Raw genomic sequence first — 20,681 nt, 5'->3', positions numbered from 1 at the left:
ATGGACAATTTTAACCATGTCTGCCCAAATTCCGGGATGAACCACTGACTACTTGGTACAATAGAAAGATTTGGGAAGTCCAAGTGCTAAGTGTACCTCTGCCGATAATTTGGGGCTGACTTTGGGCAAGGAATGTAAGCTCTTGGCTCCTCATTTTCCCTATCAGTAGAGTAAGGAGGGACCACCCAGGCTCTGAAAGATGAAGCAATCAAGGAAAAAGTAGGAACAGGGCCAGCTGGCAAATAAGAGGAGTACAGAATTAATGTCATTTTTATATTGCAGCTGACTCAGCATATTTCAAAAATGTAGAATTGAGCCAAAGAACATACATTTGGTATTAACCAAACTGCCAAAGGAAGTTATGTAAAGCCTCTTTATTGAGCTTGAAAAAGGAGAGACATTCTTTTCTCTACCCTGATTTGGGTTGGGAAGAAATCAGTACTGAGTCTCTTTTGCTCTTTGGATTCTGTCCTCTAACAAGCAAAGCCCATTTCTTCACATGTAGGTGGTTCTGAGATGTGTCTGCCTAGGCTGATGTGGGATGGAGCAGTAAGTAAAATGATAAAGTCTCCACTCATCCCTGGGTGAAAACAGAGGTCATCTCTGGGCATGGAGGATTTCGCAGTGTAATATATATTTCCAAAGGGAAATGCTTGCAAAATGCAGATGCTGATCCCAATTCTGACTTTATGACTGGTGCCAGCCTTTGCCCTGGCACCTTTGTTGAGACAAAGGGGAGAGCCAAGAAGTGAAATGATATTTTCCTTCCCTCATCATTACTCAGCAAGCCTAGCCAGCTTGCTTAGTTATAAAAAAATCAAGTGTCAAGAGAAACTGCAATGCAGTTTCTCATCCAAAAATGCATTCTCCCTCGTGGTCAAGAGATCCACTGTGTTCTAATATTGTTTCTGAGATGGATGGCCTTGTGGGTTAATTTTTTCCACTCTAACTCTACTCTGTAACTTGCTTCCCAATATTGTCTGAATTCTGTGGGGACAATCGTTCTTAAACTGTAGTGTGTAGAATCACCTGAGGAGCTTACTAAAATGATAGGTCTCCTGACTTTAACCCCTAGTTCAGTGGGGTTGAGGAATCTTCATTTTTATTTATTTTTTAACTTTTTATTTTATATTGGTAATAGCTGATTAACTAATGTTGTGATAGCTAATTAGCTAATTAATAGCTAATTAACAATGTCGTGATAGTTTCACGTGGACAGCAAAGGCACTCAGCCACACATATACATGTATACGTTCTTCCCCAAACTCCCCTCCCATCCCAGCTGTCACATAACATTGAGCAGAGTTCCCTGTGCCTTTGGTAGGACCTTGTTGTCATAGTCACTAAATATGTCTGACTCTTTTGAGACCCCATGGGCTATAACCCACCAGGCTCCTCTGTCCATGGGATTTCCCAGGCAAGAATACTGGAGTGGGTTGCCAATTCCTTCTCCAAGGGATCTTCCTAACTCAGGAATGGAACCTGAGTCTCCTGCATTGCAGATTCTTTACCACTGAGCCACCTGGGAGGCAGGACTTTATACAATATCCATTTAAAATATAGCAGTGTGTACATGTCCATCCCAAACTATCCCTTTCCCCCATCCTTCCCCGCTGGGAATTGTAAGTTGGTTTCTTTAAGGAAAATAAGTCTGTAAGTCATCTGTATCATTTCTTTTCAGATTCCACATGTAAGAGATATCATACGTTATTTCTCTTTCTCTGTCTGACTTCTTTCACTTAATATGATAATCTCCAGGCCCATTCATGATGCTGCAAATGGCATTATTTCATTCTTTCTAATGGCTGAGTAATAGTCTATTGTGTATATGTACCACATCTTTAACCATTCATCTGTTGATTGACATGGGTTGTTTCCATGTCCCACCTATTGTAAATAGTGCTGCAGTGAACACTGGGGTGCATGGAGGAATCTGCATTTTTAATACATGACACGGGGGGTTCTGTTAAAGGGGATCAGCAGCACTATCTTGAGGATCACCATCTGGGTACCATGCCCAGCAAGCAATATTTTACCATACACAGTGTATAAGCCTTTACAAGCCAAGTCCTAGTTGTAGCTTTGAAACAGCTCTTGAGCCCACCTAAATAAATTATTGCCCAACTTACAACAGTCATTGCTGGGCTTATAATAATTTCTGATTTAGACAAATGGCCCAGGAAGAACATGAGCTTGGGAGTCAGAAAGGCCTGGGTGTGGATCTTTGCGCCTCCACGTACTGTTCTTTGAGCAGGCTGCTCAGCTTCTCTGAGGCTCGGTTTCCTCATCTGTGAAATGGGAACAGTATTACCCACCTGACTGAGAGAGGGTGGTGAGGATGGAATAAAATGACACGTGTAAGCACCTCACCGACAGGGGAGCCTGGCACTTGGAGACAGATGCTGAATAAATATTATTTTCCTCCATTTGTACTGGAAGCAAGAATTTGAAACAAACACATGAAAAACCTTGCATAAAGCAGACAGTGTTATGGGAAGCTTTTTTTTAATGCCCAGATCAATCGGTTTTTGGCCTTACTGCACATCACTTTAGAAGTCAGTGCTTGTTTAGAGATCTTGGAAGCCTGTCCCTTCTTAATTCCTTCAGGCAGGACTGACTTCGGTTGTGAATATAGGTTTCCAGGAGAGACCCCAGCAGGGAAACGCAGGGGTATCATGATGTTGACACCTTTGCCAAACGCTTCAGGGTCCAGTGCAGAAAATTCAGATCAGGTGTTGAACCCGAAGCTACAGCTGCTCCTAGTCTCAGTCTCACAAGAAGAACCTTGTTCCTGAGAATCTAGCTAGTAATGGACTATTTGGACTGTCTTGCTCAAGCTCTTTCCAGGCGAAATGTGAACGGTACAGTGGTCCGAGAGAAACAATGAACTATTATACTTGGTGTGTTACGGAGAGCTCCTTGCTGGGAGGTGATTTCGCAGTTCAGTTTCAGCAATACCTGCCCACACCCCCCTGTCTCACCACGTCCAACCCGGTTTTACTGTTTGAAAAAAAAATGACCTTTGTTCTTTGTGCTGGTTGATTAATTTTAGGCTCACTGTTCTTATCCCCTATCATGCTCATGTCAGTACTTATGCAATACGTTTTTATATATTGCATGATTCCTCCTTCTGAGGACCCAAATCAGAAAAAGGGGAATTTACTAGCGAAAAATGCCTCTCTGAATTCTCTGGCTGAACAAACGGCAAGTTCAGTGAAGACCCTTGGGTAGCATCAAGTCACAGGTGGCCTCTTGCTGTCTTCCCTCTTGGTCCTTTGTCAGGGGAGCCTGCAATCCTGTCCTGGGGCGGGGCGGTCACAACAACTTCCATTCTCTGAAGGCTACACTCTGGAAACTGAAAGAATAATCCCTATAAACCCCATCATATGATTGTAGAGCCTGGAAAGAGCCTCAGATCCGACCCCGCTTATTTTACAGGAGAGGAGTCTGAGGTTCAGAGACGTCCACACAGTTTCTAATTGATTTTTTCTTTAATGACTACCTGCAGTGTGTACCGGGAACCGTGCGCATGATGTGTACTAAGTCACTTTAGTCATGTTCAACTCTTTGTGACCCCGTGGACTTTAGTTCACCAGGCTCCTCTGTCCATGAGATTTTTCAGGCAAGAATACTGGAGTGGGTTGCCATTTCCTTCTCCAGTGCACACAATGGGAGGCTCACAATAGACCTCCAACAGGTTCCGTGAGCTGCCAAATGAAGAGGAGGAATGACTGTCTGGTAGACGAGGAACTAGCCAGTGCCTGCTAAGAAGGAAATAAATGTTGACTGAGCCCCTTTTGTGCACGAGTGCTCTGCTGTGTTCTGAGGAGCTAGCAGAAGGGAAGAGGAGTCCCAGTGGGGAGAAACAATATATGAACTTTATTAATAACTAGTCCCCATTCTCAGGGAACTTACAGTCTGCAGTGAACTCCTGGCTCAAAGGCATTTTCTAAATCAAGATAGGTACATATCACACCATATTGAACCAAGCAAGATTATGTACTTAATGACTCAAAAATTTAATACATAGTCCTCGAGATGTTTGGGAAGAAGAGAGAAGAGTGCTGGCTCCCAGGGAAATAAGCATTTTCCCCAACAGTGGACTGTTACAGCCACAATGCTCTTTTTGCTTTGTGTATCCCCATGATTATGACATGGCGGCAGGGGCTCCATTGGTGCTTGTTGAATCAATATGTGGCTCATTTGATACTAAAATTATGGGCATGTTTATGCCCACCCACAATGACTCCTTTTGTAGGAATGCTTTCTACTCACATGGATCTTTCCTGTTTTTCTTTCAGTGGCCCACCCTCAGGACCCTCACCACCCATCAGAGAAGCCTGTCATTCACTGCCATAAATGTGGAGAGCCGTGCAAAGGGGAAGTGCTTCGGGTCCAGACCAAGCATTTCCACATCAAATGTTTCACCTGCAAAGGTAAGGCACCTCTGGCTTCCTGGAGACGTGGCGTGTCACGGTCACTGCTTGTCTTGGAGGCAGCCCCATCTCCCTAACTCCATACCAGTTGATAATTGAATGTGCTCCTAAGTCCTGAAGTTGTTCACCTTCTCTAATTCAGGAATAGACTGAAGTTAAGGGGAATACTGAGTTTGCCCCAGCCCCAAGACCAGGGGTACACAGGCCTTTGGGTGTTCACTGAGATTCCTCATCCTGAGAGGGAAGACTAACTGTGAAAGAGCAATGAAATGAAGTTTTGTGTTTTGTGCTTTATAGTTCTTTAAAAAAATTGAAAAAACATTTAAATATTATTGAAGTACATTTGATTGCCTGGAAAATTCCATGGACAGTGGAGCCTGGCAGACTACAGTCCAGGGGGTTGCAAAAGAGTTTGACATGACTTCGTGACTGAGACACGGACATGACACGGCATGTTGCTGTTCACTCGCTACGTTGTGTGTGACTCTTTGCGACTCCATGGACTGCAGCGGGTCAGGTCCCTGTCCTTCACCATATCCTAAAGTTTGCTCAAAGTCATGTCCATTGAACTGGTGATGCTATCCAGCCATCTCATCCTCTGTCGCCCCCTTCTCCTCCTGCCTTCACTCTTTCCCAACATTGGAGTCTTTTCCAATGAGTCAGTTCTTTGCATCAGGGGGCCAAAGTATTGGAGTTTCAGCTTCAGCATCAGTCCTTCCAATGAATATTCAGGACTGATTTCTTTTAGAATTGACTGGTTTGGTCTCCTTGCTGTCCAAGGAACTCTCAAGGGTCCCTTTCAGACATGACATAGTTGATTTACAATGTGACGTTAATATCTGCTGTACAGCTAAATGATTCAGTTATACATTATTTGTCATCTTCTTTTCCATTCCGGTTTATCACAGGATGTTGAGTATAGTTCCCTGTGCTATATGGTAGGACCTCTTTATTTATCTGTCCTTTATGTTTCTTTTCAACTGTGATGAGGACTCTGACCCCAAAGTAACCATGTCCCAAGGCCCTTGAATGGGACCAGAGGTGACTTTCCACAATTAGAAAGAAAGCCCTAAGATACAAATGCCTGTGGAAATAAAAAGAAGAGATGGACTCTTGGATTTTGAAAGAGGAGGAAGAAAGAGGACACTGAACATCTTATAGGAGAGCTAGATAAGTATGAAGGTGGGAAAGGGTTGCAGTGGAGGAATTAGAGTTCACAGCACAAACTTAAACCAGTAAACTGTCCAGGATCAGGATTGGTGAGCAGGAGTTTTGTTGGTGAACCTCTGTTACTTCCTAAGATGTCTGGCATCTTGGAATCTACTGGTCCAAGAGTTATATATCCAATTTGTCAATGTTAATGAAATACATACTCCATGTGTCAAGGAACTCGTGGGGGTATTTCAAGAGATACTGGCTCAGATGGTAAAGAATTTGCCTGCAATGCAGGAGACCTGGGTTCAGTCCCTGGGTCAGGAAGATCCTCTGGAGTAGGAAATGGCAACCCACTCAGGTATTCTTGCCTGGAAAATTCCAGGGACAGAGGAGCCTGGTGGGTTACAGTCCATGGGGTCTCAAAGAGTCCAACACGACTGAGCGACTGAGCATGTGCACGCAGGATAGTGAATAATAAATGCTGTGATGGAGAGAAATACAGGATGTAGACTGGAGGCAGGCAGATAGATCCAGAAAGGTGGTGGGTATTATGGTAGTCCAGGTGGAAGTAATGTAAGGAACATAGAACCAAGTGTGGTAGGGACTCGGGGACAGATTTTAGAGATATTTAGCCAGCTTAACCTTAACCTTACCTTGACCTAAGACATTTAACCTTAACCCAGTTAAGGTTGCTAGGAATGTGAGGAATGAAGAAAGATCCAGAGTTCCAGCTGGACTGCCTGGGTGAACATAAGGTTGCCACCAGATAAGAAAATACAGGAGCACTAGAGAGGCTATTATGAGGAGAGGGGAGGAGTTCAGTTTAGATAACACATTGAGGCTGAGCATACGTGATCCATACAACGTCTCGTAGGCTTAGCACTCAAGAGATACTGGTCTGTGTTGGGAAGAAGGATTGAAAGTGTTCGGCATCCAGATAATGGCTAAAGCTATATGATTGTGTGTGGAATTCCCCTGGGAAAGGACAGGAACTGAGTCATAACAAAGCCAGCATCTGAAGGAAGTAGAACCTGATTTCCATTTGTAACCTTGGAAAATGTACCCATCTGGTAATGAGATGAGAAAAGTGGTTTAATTACTGGGTGGATTCTATAATTAAAAGAAAAGGAGATCCCCAAAGCTTCTGCTATTTAAAGAATTTATAATAACTCAGTGGGGATAAAATGTGGCTGCAGGCTTCCGATGGAGCTGCTCTTTTGTCTCCAGTACTCAGCAGCTTTGTTTTTCACTCTTGCCTATTAGCAGCAACCATTCCACTAACTTAAAGGAGGCTGTTTTGTTTTTTTTTAATGCTATATGTTCATTCAGATTTTGTTTCAGTGATATGACCATTTTTTAATGCACCACCTTGTCTATATCATGATTGTGATACATACTCTATAAGAGAATAAGAAATTAAGTAGTAAAAATTTGATGTTTAATAATTATGTATTTAATATTTAATAATTGATATATTTAAGTTAATTATGATTATATGGTTTATCTTATTGATACGTTGTTCATTATAATTATTGTTGTTTATCTTGAGCATTTTTTTCAGGATAATGCCTTAGATCCATTTTTCTGTCAGAATGTTCTAAAGCATTTAGAAAAGACCAGGGACCAGAGGATTGAGAAGGGCTGCCTAGCCAAATATTCTGTTTTCATTAAGCCTTTCCTGAACTATCCTGTGTAAGATGTCAGCTTCTCCAGATATCACATCTCTTTCCACTGTGTCTTTTTTCCTTAACATTTATTATTATTTAGCATATTTTATTCACGTGTCTCCCTCCTCCACGAGAGAGTAAGCTCCCCCTGAGGGCAGGGATTTTTGTCTGTCTTGTTTATCACTGTGTACCTGGTACCTAAAACAATGCCTGATGCATTAGGTGCCCAATGAGGGGAGAGGTGACTGAACAAATGAATGAACAGTAGCCATGTATTTCTTTGGAACTTGAATATTTGTAAGTGCTTCTGATGGCATAGCTAGCCAACAAGATTTGTCAAGTGCTTACTATGATATATACCCTCACATGCTTACTAGACAGCAACATTATCTGCTGAAAAGAGTGTAAGTAAGGCTATCTGTCATTGATTACAGAGCGAGGCGTCTCTGCCTGGCAGATGGAACAGATAAGAGAACCTGTGCTTAAAGGCCCCTGTCAGGCAGCACTTGGGTGAGATATCACTGCTGTTTAGACCCTTATGCCAGATTAGACCCTTAGCTTTCACTTAACCCACTAGATACAACTCACTCCATGTGGGTTATTTGGGGTTCAGGTGGACATTGATAAAGCACTAGTAAAATGGAGACAGTTTCTTATATTCCCTAAGTGCTGAGCTCCTGCTTTTAACATCTATTTAGAGAATCTGACTCACTTGGAAATTGAGTAGAAGGCAAAATAAACAGGATGCAAGAAAATGAGTCTGATACAAATGTACTCCCTTCTCACAGCAAATGAGAAACCAGTTTGATGCCATCTTTTGCTGAGAAAAGGATAATCCTGTATAGCTTATCTTTTGAATTTTCTGCCATGTTAAAGTGTTACCTAGGTAAATAAATATAATTTATATTTTTAAAAAAATATTTAAGATTTTGAATTCCAAAGTGAAATAGGATAAGGACTCAGAAATTCTTCAAAATATGCTGCTTCACAGTTTTGACTTTTGTTGGGAGATGATTATCCACGGGTCTCTCGTTAGTGTGGGCACTTTTTGTTCTGCTTTATCTTTCAAGGATGTTTGTATAGTGAATATTCTCAAGACAGAGACAGCATTTCCCTCTGGACTAGAGGATGGATTTGTTTGCTGTCTAGTATAATAAAGATAATGTCTCCCGCTGGAACAAAGGTTGGATTGATTTGCTTACAGCTCATTATAAGACTGGGGTTTTCTAAACTTTAGGTTCCTTTTGTTGTTGTTTAGTTGCTCAGTCGTGTCCGACTCATTGCGACGCCATGGACTGCAGCACACCAGACTTCCCTGTCCTTCCCTATCTCCCGGAGTTTGCTTAAGCTCATATCCATTGAGTCAATGATGCCATCCAACCATCTCACCCTCTGTCACCCTCTTTTCCTCATGCCCTCAATCTTTCCCATCATCAGGATCATTTCCAATGAGTCAACTCTTCGAATCAAGTGGCCAAATATCGGAGCTTCAGCATCAGGCTTTCCAATGAATATTCAGGACTGATTTTCATCTCTTTGAAGTCCAAGGGACTCTTCAAGAATCTTTCCCAGCACTACAGTTCAAAAGCATCAGTTCTTCAGCACTCAGCCTTCTTTATACTCCAACTCTCACATCCATACATGACTACTGGAAAAACCATAGCTTTGACTAGACGGACCTTTGTCAGCAAAGTAATGTCTCTGCTTTTTAATATGCTGCCTAGGTTTGTCCTAGCTTTTCTTCCAAGGTGCAAGTGACTTTTAATTTCATGGCTGCAGTCACCATCCACAGTGATTTTGGACCCCCTCAAAGTAAAGTCTGTCACTGTTTCCATTGTTTCCCCATCTATTTGCCATGAAGTGATAGGACCAGATGCCATGATCTTAGTTTTCTGAATGTTGAGTTTTAAGCCAACTTTTTCACTCTGCTCTTTCACTTTCATCAAGAGGCTCTTTAGTTCCTCTTCCCTTTCTGTTCCTTTCACCACCATAAGGGTGGTATCATCTGCATATCTGAGGTTGTTGATATTTCTCCCAGCAATCTTGATTCCAGCTTGTGTTTCATCCAGTCCAGTGTTTCTCATGATGTACTTTGCATATAATTTAAATAAGCAGGGTGACAATATACAGCCTTGATGTACTCCTTTCCCAATTTGGAACCAGTTTGTTGTTTCATGTCCAGTTCTAACTGTTGCTTCTTGATCTGCATACAGGTTTCTCAGGAGGCAGATAAGGTGGTCTGGTATTCCCATCTCTTTAAGAATTTTCCACAGTTTGTTGTGATCCACACAGTGAAAGGCTTTAGCATAGTCAGGTTCCTTGGTGGGACACAAACCCACTGCACGTGGAGCATCCTGGTGACCTGCTTCTCTCGCCTCTGCGCGATGTAGCATGGTCATGAGGAATGCATAACAAATATGCAGCTCATGTTACCTGCCCTGAGTCAGTCTTTTGCTCTGACCCAGGAGTTTCATGTCTTCTGCCAGCATCCATGAAACCAGGGCAGGCTAACTTGCCAGCTTGCAGGTAAAACCTCCAATTCTTTATAGTTCTTGAGAATTCTCAGTTTCATGTCCGTGAAAGCTTTTACACATTAATGTATTTAGGGTTTTTTAAAAGTGATGTATATAAGTTACTCTCAAGTGGCTCAGGAAAAAAACCTGTGTGTATGCATCTCTCTCTGTATATATGTATATGTATAAAAATATCTATTATATGTAATAGATATTTTCTGTTTCATAAAAACATAGCTATTATCTACATAAAGATCGCTAGAGATTATAAATGCAGATCTACACATAACCACGTTTGCTTCATCATGCGTTCTCCCTATCTACAGAGAGAAAGAGAGAGAGCATATGGTAAAGCAAGTGAGGTAATTTGTTAAAGAAATCAGCAAATCGTACAACTGTTCTTCGTATTATTCTTATTCCTGCAACTCTTCTTAGGTTTGATATTATTTTTAAATAAAAAATTGAAAGGATAAAAAAAAATAAATGTATTTTTTTAAATGTTATTTTTGGCTTCCTTGGGTCTTTGTTGCTGGGTGTGTGCTCTTTGTCTAATTGGGACCAGTTGGGGCTACTCTGTAGTTGTAGCACTAGGGCTTCTCACTGCGGTGGCTTCTCTTTCTGTGGCTTGAGGGCTCTAGAGCTTGGACTCAGTAGTTGTGGCACACGGGCTTAGTTGCCCCGTGGCATGTAGGATCCTTCCAGACCAGGGATTGAACCTGTGTCCCCTGCTCAGTGGGCAGATTCTCAACCATTAGAGCACCAGGGAAGTCCAATGATAGCTTATATTTTGAGAAAGGGAATGCTGAATTTCTCCTAGCTTAATCAAGGAAGAGCACATCTTCTAAGAAAAATGATTTATCTAGCAAAGGTTATAGGAATGTTTATATCATAGAGCAGGGGAGAAAACTGAAATGTTCCTCAAACATTTTTAAAGCAAGCATTGACCCTATCCTATCGCTGGTTCTTTTCACATCATGACCCTGAAACCTTGAAGTGCCACATGCTCAGACCTCATCTGCATCTCTGCTTTCTAGTGACTTCATCCAGTCTCATAGTTTAGAAGTACCATATGTGCCCTGAAAATACCAGCTCCAAAGTTCTGCCCTGTGGTTCAAACTGGTGTCTTCAAAAGCCTTCTCAGCATCTCCAGTTGGCCTCTCAAACCTAACTAGTAATGGGTTATTTGGTTACTAGCACCATCCCCACTCCCTCTCCAGTCTTTTCATTTGAGCCATTGTCAAGACCTTCCTCCCAGTTGCGTGCATGCTGAGTTGCTTCAGTCGTGTCTGATTCTTTGCAACCTTATGGACTGTAGCCTGCCAGGCTCCTCTGTCCATGGGGATTCTCCAGGCAAGAATACTGGAGTGGGTTGCCAGGCCCTCCTCCAGGGGATCTTCCCGGTTGCTTAGGCTGAGAACTTTAGAGTTATTTTGACTTCTCTTTTTCTTTCACATGGCACAAATATTCCACCAACAAGTCCCTTCAGCCCTATATTCATAAAAAATCTGGCCATTTACACCATCCCAAAGATAATGCTCCAGCTCCAAGCTGCCACCATATCTTGCCTGGATTAATAATGGTGTCAGGCCTCCTGGCATCTGCCTTTACCCCTACTGCAGATTGTTCTTAATGCAGTAGCCAAGGTGATCTTTAAAAATAAAGCCAGATTCTGTCACCTTTTCCAAAGGATTCCTTCATCTTTCAGAATTAAGTCCAAAAACCTTAATGTGACCTCCAAAGCCCCTCCCCATTGTTACTCCCTGTCCTCATCTCCCACCACTTTCTCTCTGGCTCACTCTGCTGAGTAACCCTGGCCTGCTTGATCATTCTTAAACCGAGCATTGAACAGCCTCCGGACCTTTCCACTTCCTGTTCCTTTTGCTTGATGAGCTTTTTATCTAGCTATGTGCCTGGTGTCCTCCCCAACTTACTTGGGGTCTCTTCTCAAATGTCATTTATCATTGAGATCATCTTTGACACTATCTGTCATGTATAGATGTGTATATGTGTATCTGTGTGTGTTTACATATATATGTATTTATATACGGTTTAAGTTATGTAGTGTTTATTTGTTGCCTGTCTCCCTCTGCTAGGCACCAACAGGGTTTGTATAGCAGCCTTTAGGAGAAAACCTAGCTTACATTAAGCACTCAATAATAATTGTTGAATGAGTGAATGAAATGTTTATCATTGATTGATACTAATTACAGATTATTATTTCCAAATTATTAAATCCGGGTCACCCAGACTTGACTTCAATCAATGTCTTTTTAAGTGTGGGAAGGAGAAAATTATTTTTGGTTCAGACACAGCATTTCTCTCACACAGTGAAGAACTATTCTTTCTCATTCCTTTTTCCAACCTTCTAATTTCATGAAGCGGAAGATCTTTATAACAAAGAGAGAATAGCTGTCAGCCCCAGGGCCTTGGTCAGGAAATGATATTAAAGCTCAAACTGAATTGCATTATTTAATTATTTACTTCTATAGATACTTTATGTAGAGGGGAAGTGGCCCTGGAAGTTTTGATTTATGGTTTTTGCCTTTGAAAATAATTATAGTTATTAAGAGAGCGCTGAAGGTTTTAAAAGTCATGGGCTTATCCGGTGGCTCAGTGGTGAAGAACCGGATGCCAGTGCAGGAGATGCAGGTTCTATGCCTGGGTCAGGAAGATCCCCTGGAAAAGGAAATGGCAACCCACTCCAGTATTCTTGCCTGGGAAATCTCATGGACAGAAAGGGCCTGGCAGGCTACAATCTATGGGGTTGAGCGACCAAACAACAATTGCCATCATCACCTAAATCCTTTTGGAACATTGTTTTGTCACAAGAGTTGGACATGACTTAGTGACTAAATAACAGCAAAGGAAACAGAATAGATAGTTCAAAAACTATGACCAAATTAAAAAATAGTGAAGGTGGTAACATGAGTGAAATTGGAAAAGTTTGGGGAACACTGATTCTGGTAGTGGGCTTGGATTGCATCTGAAGTGATGAGGCTGTTTTTAGTGTGGTCTTGGGACTCAAATGTTATACCATATTATAATCATGCCATTTACTGAATAAGAAAAACTTGTTCAGTCACTAAGTCATGTCCAATTCTTTGAGACCCCATAGACTGCGGCATGCCAGGCTTCTCTGTCCTTCGCAATCTCCTGGAGTTTGCTCAAATTCACGTCCATTGAGCTGGTGATGCTGTCTAACCATCTCATCCTCTGTCACTCCCTTCTTCTTTTGCCTTCAAGAAGAAAAACTGGACTTAGGTAAATGTAGTTCAACTTTTGAACTTTTATGGTGAGATTTGCCTGCCACTAATTAGATTGAATTAGTAAATTTTGGTTGCAGTTTGGAAAGTATCCTGTAAGAATTGACTCGACCTTGGTCATTTCTTTTTCTTTGATTTAATCTGAGAAGGGAATTGATAGTGCCTAGAAAGGTATTGGGCTTCCTTGGTGGCTCAGACAGTAAAGAATCTGCCTGCAATGCAGGAGACCTGAGTTCGATCTTTGTGTTGGGAAGATCCACTGGAGGATAGCATGGCAACCCACTCCAGTATTCTTGCCTGGAGATCCCCATGGACAGAGGAGCCTCTCAGGCTACAGTCCTTGGGGTCGCAAAGAGTCAGACATCACTGAGTGACTAAGCACACACACCAGAGAGATATTATCTACTGAGTGAAAGCTAGAGAGAAAAAGCAGGATTCCTTTTGGAATTCTTCCTTGGTTGATAACCAATTCCCAAATGAGATAAGTGCCCTGAAACCTTCTAATCCACATTAAACCCAAGCAGAGAGATTTGAGTCATCTTTCTCCATGATGGAAGTGACATTTGTGAGGTGACTTCAAGCGTCCTCTGTGATTCAAATTTGTCCTTAGCCTTTCCCTGTAGGTCCCCACAGGGTTCCCATCATCTGCCTTGAATAGCCCGTGCAGGGCAACTGAGTGGGTCCTATTTTCCCTCCAGGAAAGAGTGTTTACAGTGGACCTAAGAGCCAGTAATTGCTTTTCTGCTGTGCCTGGAAGCTTCTAAAACTCTGAGTTTCTCTATATTCATTGAACCTTTAGTGAGAAGTAGGGAGAATCTCCTGCAATGTATTAATTATCAGGAGGTATGTGTATGGTACGCAGCTACCTGGAGAGGCGTTAAACTTATAAAAGCACTTAGGCATTAAACTTATAAAAGCGTTAAACATATAAAAGCAGAGTTGAGTAAGTGTGGTCCAAGGAGCACCTACCAGAGTAGCTCTGATGCTGGTGAATGATTCCGTTTCCTGGTCTCACCCCAGTATCCCTGATCAGCATGTTGGTGATCAGGGTCTAGCATTTTCAACCAGCTCACCAAATTTGATGACCACTGCTTTGTTGCACGTGGGCTTGGAATTGGGGGTGTGATGACGGGCAGGGGGAGGAGTATATTAGTAGCCTGTGGGGAACCATCCAGATAAGGATTCTCTGGTCATGGTCCTTCACAGCCTATGAAGTTCCCAGGAATTGGGCTTTTCTTTAGAGCAGCTTCATTTAGGTATGAAGTGCTCCACTAAAAAGTAGATATAAAAATGTATGTTCTAAACATACCTGACTAGTAATATGGAGATGGAAAAAGTCATGGTATTGAGCTATGTCGTAGAAATTCTGAATGGGGCAAAAGAAGCAAGGGTCTAGAATTCCCTGTTGCACAGTTTGCCAGCACCCACAAGTGCAAAGCAGAAGACCGAAGTCAAATGATATGAATAATGAAAACCCTGGCTAACCTCTAGGGTGTGCTATAAATTCTGAGGATAAATGGTAACATTTGTTTATTCAACAAATATTTTTTTTCAAGTGCCACGATACTCAAGAATAAGTCATACACATCAAGCTATATGTATAAGTTAGACATGATCCCTGCCTTCATAGAGATATATCATAGACTGCTTGTGTTCCCCCTCAAATTTGTATTTTGAAACCTAATCCCTAATGGTATTAGGAAGTATGGCCTTTGGGAAGTGATATATCATGAAGGTGGAGCCCTTGTGAATGGGGTTAGTGCTTTTTCAAGAGACCCCAAAAGCTCCCTCATCCCTTGTGCCACAAGGGAACCCAGTGAGAAGACTGCTCTCTGAACCAAGAAGCAGGGTTACAGCCATGCCACCCTCAATGTACCCGATCTCATCTGAACCAAGAAGCAGGCGCTCACCAGACACTGAATCAGCTTGCAGCTTCATCTTAGACTTCACAATCCCTAGAACTGTGAAAAATAAATTTCTATTGTTTATAAACCACCCAGTCTGTGGTATTTTGTTACAGCAGCCTGAATGCATTAAGACAGGATATTAATCAGACAATGAAATAATCATATGAAATCACTGTGACTTACCAACTGTCATTGGTGCAATAAAGGGAAAATAAAAAGATCTGCCCCAGTGAAAATGAGCTTGTAACAGAAGGATCTCTCAGTGTGTTTGTTGGGGGGAGATGGACAGGTGGTCAGGAAATGATTCCCTATCCCACCTCCACCTCTCTGGGAATAGAGGGCAGCTCAAACTTCTATTCTGTAAAGGATGAAAATATAATAACTACTTAATTTCTCCTTGTATGAAAAGTCAACTAAATGGACTTCATTATTCCTAAGAGCAGATTTATATTCTTTTCTTACTAAAAGTCACTTAATGTTTTTGCATAAATCAACCTGGGAATATGGACAATTGATGACCTTCAAATGTTTACCATGTGAAATGTCTATAGAGCATCTGTCATCTCTCCTTTCACCATGGTAGGCTATGGAGGCTTGAAAGATATATATATATATATAACATGGTATCTACCCCTGAAGAGCATGTGATCTGCTGGCAAGCCTGTGCTTACCGGAGGAGCCATGGCTAGTAGCAGGATGGTGCCGGTGAGTGGTCCAGAGCACAGGCGCAGCGAGTCTGAGGCTGCAGAGAACACGTAGAGCTGAATGGTCTGGGGATGTTACCAAGAAGGGGGCAAGGTAGATAAAGCACAGATGCTCAATAAAAACATAATAAACCTTCCCAGGACTGAAAAGAGGACGCTAGTTGTGGTCAGGGGTCGGGGCTGCCTTATTCAAAGCGGTAGAGACAGGGATATAGCTGGAGTTGACACTGGCCTTCATTTGGGCAAGCAAGTTTCTTGCCAGAAATGAGTGGAGCCATAACATTCCTACTGGCATTTGAAGGATGGCATTTTAAACATTCATTAGAGTAACTTTGTTTTATTTCAGAAATGGAACTAATGTTATATGTTATTTATAGCCACATAGTTTTAGAAAGATTTCTGAACATTGGATAATGTCTGTGGAAATTTTTAAAAATCAGATCATGTGAGCTCGTCTCTCCAAATAGCATTGGCAGAAATCCTTGTACAGAATTATGTCTTAATAGAGACTGTGCCACTTTGCAATATGAGTCTTAACTGTGTGTTAGACTTTAATAGTTAAAGGGTGTCAAAAATGCTATCTTTTGACAGCTTCTAAAAGTCCGTTATCCTCTGTAACATTCAATCTATGAAGGTAGCCCATGAACATCAAAATTATTTTTAGTGTTTATCTAAAACTATTAGAAAATTCAGGTTACAGCTTCCACTATGCCAATGAATTACAATTTACCTTTCAAGAATTAAAGATTGGGTTCTGTGAAAGGGCTTGGGAAAAACCATACCAGTTTTGTCATCCTAGGGTTTATAGGATGTTTACCAGATCAGGATCATTCTACATAGAATATGTGTATTTATAAAATGCAAGGATTTTGCGGAGTAAAATGAATGAAAATTGAGGGGTGGGTGAGTTGAATATACAGATTAAGAGTTTTCTGTGTTTAGATAGTTTTTTAAAAGTAAAACTGTATTACATAATGTATATGCTATAAGAACTAACTCTTTATGTTTATATCTTATTTCCAAAATGGAACTTTAGGTGTTGGTAAAATAATAAATTTGATGTTTTTTTTCATTGCACCGTAATCCCTGTGATTTGATGTAGGTGTACAGGTCAGGAAAGTCACATTATCACCTTGTCTATATTCAAAAAGATAAGTCCCCTTCTGTCCTGAATGGAAAAGCCATTTATTCTACCATAAATAGCTTCCCTGGTGGCTCAAACGGTAAAAAAAAAAAAAGAAAAATCTGCCTGCAATGCGGGAGACCCAGGTTCGATGCCTGGGTCGGGAAGATCCCCTAGAGAAGAGCATGGCAACCCACTCCAGTATTCTTGCCTGGGGAACTCTGTGGACAGAGGAGCCTGGCAGGCTACAGTCCATGGGGTCGCAAAGAGTCAGACACGCAAAGAGCAACTAACATCTCACCTCACCTGCCATAAATATTTTTAATCATAGATGTAAGATAGTGTCTTTCAGGAGCTTGTTCTCATTTGTAATCACCTCTATAGTGATAGCTATAAGCTTATCTAACCTACATCTCCTCATACATGTAAAGCAAACGTTCCCCGTTTCTCCTTTAGACGGAAAAGAGCTGATTACTGATTTCCTTAAAATAACCTGCCATACACTTAAAGACCATTATTACTCTGCCTTCTTTTTCTTTGGTATAATCCCAATTCCATCTACTTTTTCCCCCCTCAGATGTTCTCTCTTAGAGACAGGATTACTCTTGTTGCTACCCTGTAATCTCATTCTAGTTTCTTCTCATGCACCTCAAATCATGGAGCACTTAACCAGCTGCAGTCTTATTCTCTGTGATCAAGACCTTTTTGGTTATTACTGAGCACAAAGCAGAGCATAGTCTGACCCTACACTTGCGAATTAAAATGATCACTAGAGTTGTTTTGAGTTGTAGTCAATTTCAATTGTGAAGGAAGAGTCTTAGGAGATTGAAGAAGTTGAGAGAGGGTAGAGTTGCTACCTTGGCACCACTATCTTGATGCCAATTAGGTACTTTCAGAAGCAAAGGCAGGATTACTGGCTCTCTTTATGCTGTGCCAGAGCAACTTGGCTCCACCCACACAGTCCGGATGCCAGCCTGGTTTAAAGCGGTATGAATAGGTGGAAAGGGACAATAATAAGTTTCCATCTCTCTAAGTATCATGATAAGAAGTGGGTTTTGCCTTCAATAAGTTTGCAACTGAGATAAGGAGAAAATCCTGGTGGCAGTATAAGGTAACACAGATTAAGAATCAAATGTTAATCATTGTTCAGAGCCTTGAGAAAGCAGAGCCAGACAGGACTGGAAGAAGCCAGCAGCTTCATCACAAGGTCGAACCTGAGTGGGGCCAGGGAGGCTGGTTGGGGTTGTCATGGGCACTGGCAGGAGGTGGGAGGAGGTGTCTATCGGGCATGGGGGATGGGAGGGTCAGTTTGGCTGGAATAAAGCACTGATGGTCAGGAAGAGTCAGATGAATGTTTGGTAGATGCCAGAGCCTTCGATGCAAGATCAAAGTGAAGAAGGAGGGCGTTTACCATGTTAATTTAGAGGATGTGAGCAGGATAGATTGAGTGAGAAGCCAGATAGATTCAGGAGAAGCCAGAGAAAAAGAGCCCATTAAGAGGGTTAATAAACCCCATGCTAATTACTTATTGTGGTTGCTGGTAAAAGTAGCAATGCATCCTTACCTTTTTCTATTTCCTAGAGGGTCAGCTTATAGGCACACAGAACTCTCACTGAGGCTGTGTCCTTGGGGTCTGGGAGCTTGTTAAAGGCAAAGATTCATGACCCAACTTTTTCTGGGGACCGAACAGGGAAAGGGAAAGGACAGAATATAGACCTGAAAATTTACCTGTGGGCCCAGAATTCCAATGAGTGGCTTACCTGAGGTAGTTTTACCTGGGATAAGCAAGGTCCTATTAAATCTGGCCAGCCTTTCATTTCTTCCTTGTGTATATTTTCAGCATTTATACATGGTACTTCCTGCTTATTAAGTAATCTATGCTATCAGAGAAGACTTTGATACTTGTTTTGTGTTATGGACCCAAACAAAAACAAAATAATACGTTGAGTGAGAGGTATTATTCTGGATGATATCTTTGTTACTTGAGCTGGTTATAATTAATGTCATTTGCACATGAATTTCTACGACAAGCATTAAAAATAAACTTACTATGTAGTCGAAGATTTTATTAATAAAAGAGGGTCCTACTGATTCCTTTTCAATCAAATCTCTTTAGTTATTATTGTAAATTCAAGCTCTGATTAATACCACACCTCAAATGCCTGACCTTGGGGTCTCATTTTGTCATCTAGTTGGACTCCTAACTATCTTCTTTCCCAGAAAAATCATAGATTTTGAGGCACATTTAGAAATGAGTGTGAAAAGCTCTTTAAATACGTTTTGCGGCTTAGTATTTGCTTCCAGGATGATGCATTAGCTAATAGTTATTTTTGGTGGAAGCTGCCCCCTCTTGTTATTGTTTATGAGTCTCTGTTCAGCTATTTTGAGCTCTGGGCTACAGCATGTCATACTTGGGAGCTACAGTGCATGGTACTTTGAAACACACTGCTCTGGATTTCAGGGCAAAGTCTGATTCAGTGAGACCCCACACCGTAAGGCAGCATTGGAGGGGGCTTGAGAGGATGCTTTGTCAAAATCTACCTTTGGATTTGCTATGAAGAAAGGGTTTGAGGAGATGAATAGAATGACATCTTAGGTGAAATAATCTTTTTTAAAAATTTAGCTTGAGTAGAAGATGGAGGAAGAGTATGGTGCAAATCCACTTGTGAGGAGTTTGAGAATTCCGTACCCTCTGTCTATCCCACCCCCTGCTCCTGCACAGGGCAGCCTAGGAGGAGGCGGTGCTGGCCCAGGGGACGAGGAGCAGGGTTTTCGCCTGTAAAGTAGAACTTCTAGAGCACAGAGTCCTTTTAGGATGTGGAGAAAGGGAACCTTTGTACGCCGTTGATGGGAATGTACACTGTGTGACTACTATGGAAAATAATATGGAGATTCCTCAAAAAATTAACAATAGATCTACCATACAATCCAGTAATCCTATTCCTGGGTATTTATCGAAAGAAACAAACACACTAATTAGAAAAGATACATGAACCCATAACTGAATCACTTTGCTGTATAGCAATAATTAACACAGTGTCGTAAATCAACTATACTCCAATTAAAAAAAGAAAAGATACATGTACCCTTTTCATTGCAGCAGCATTTACAGTAGCCAAGATATAGAAGTAACCTAAATGCCCATTAATAGATAAATGGATAAGGAAGGCGTGGTATATATATGTACAGTGGAATATTACTTGTCCATAAAAAGACTGAAATCTTGCCATTTGCGACAATGTGAATGGACTTTGAGAGCATTATGCTGAGCAGAATAAGTCAGAGGAAACAGACATTGTATGACTCCACTTTTACATGGACTCTAAAAACAAAACAAATGAACAAATAGCAGATAACAAAACAGAAATAGTCATAAATAGATACAGAGAACAAACAGGTGGTTGCTAGTGGGGAGGGTTGAAGGGGAGAAGATAAATAGGTGAAGGAGATTGAGTTACAGACTTCCAGTTGCGAAATAAATGAGTCACCAGTATGAAATGTATAGTGTGGGGAATATAGTCAAAAATTATGTAATATGTTTGTGTGGTGACAGCTTGTAACTAGACTTACTGTGATGATTGTTTTGAAATGTATAGAAGTATCGAATCGCAGTGTTGTGTACCAGGAACTAAGATAGTGTTGTAAGTCAGTTGTGCTTCAGAAACAAACACATTCATAGAGAAAGAGATCAGGTTTGTGGTTACGAGAGGGGAGGGGAGGGGTGGGGGTGGGGGGAAATTGGACAAAGGCACTCAAAAGGTGCAGACTCTCAATTATAACACAAATACTAGTGATGCAATGTCGGAGAAGGCAATGGCACCCCACTCCAGTACTCTTGCCTGGAAAATCACATGGACGGAGGAGCCTGGTAGGCTGCAGTCCATGGGGTCGCTAAGAGTCAGACACGACTGAG

The 20,681-nt window shown here is 41.6% G+C and overlaps 1 protein-coding gene across 14 annotated transcripts in view; it reads left to right on the top strand.

Moving 5' to 3' along the window:
- The window catches only part of ABLIM1 (actin binding LIM protein 1), a 328,672-nt gene that overhangs the window by 163,981 nt on the left and 144,010 nt on the right, over positions 1 to 20,681 (top strand). For all 14 annotated transcript variants that reach the window (XM_070780895.1, XM_070780891.1, XM_070780888.1 and 11 more), the window contains one exon: positions 4,302 to 4,436. In XM_070780895.1, the coding sequence (XP_070636996.1) occupies positions 4,302 to 4,436 (135 nt within the window). Of the gene's footprint in view, positions 1 to 4,301; positions 4,437 to 20,681 lie in introns of those variants that run through there.

Source organism: Bos indicus, chromosome 26 (assembly GCF_029378745.1).
Source record: "Bos indicus isolate NIAB-ARS_2022 breed Sahiwal x Tharparkar chromosome 26, NIAB-ARS_B.indTharparkar_mat_pri_1.0, whole genome shotgun sequence".
NCBI lineage: Eukaryota > Metazoa > Chordata > Mammalia > Artiodactyla > Bovidae > Bos > Bos indicus.
Note: the sequence above shows the minus strand (reverse complement) of the source record. Positions and strands in the feature narration are given on the sequence as shown.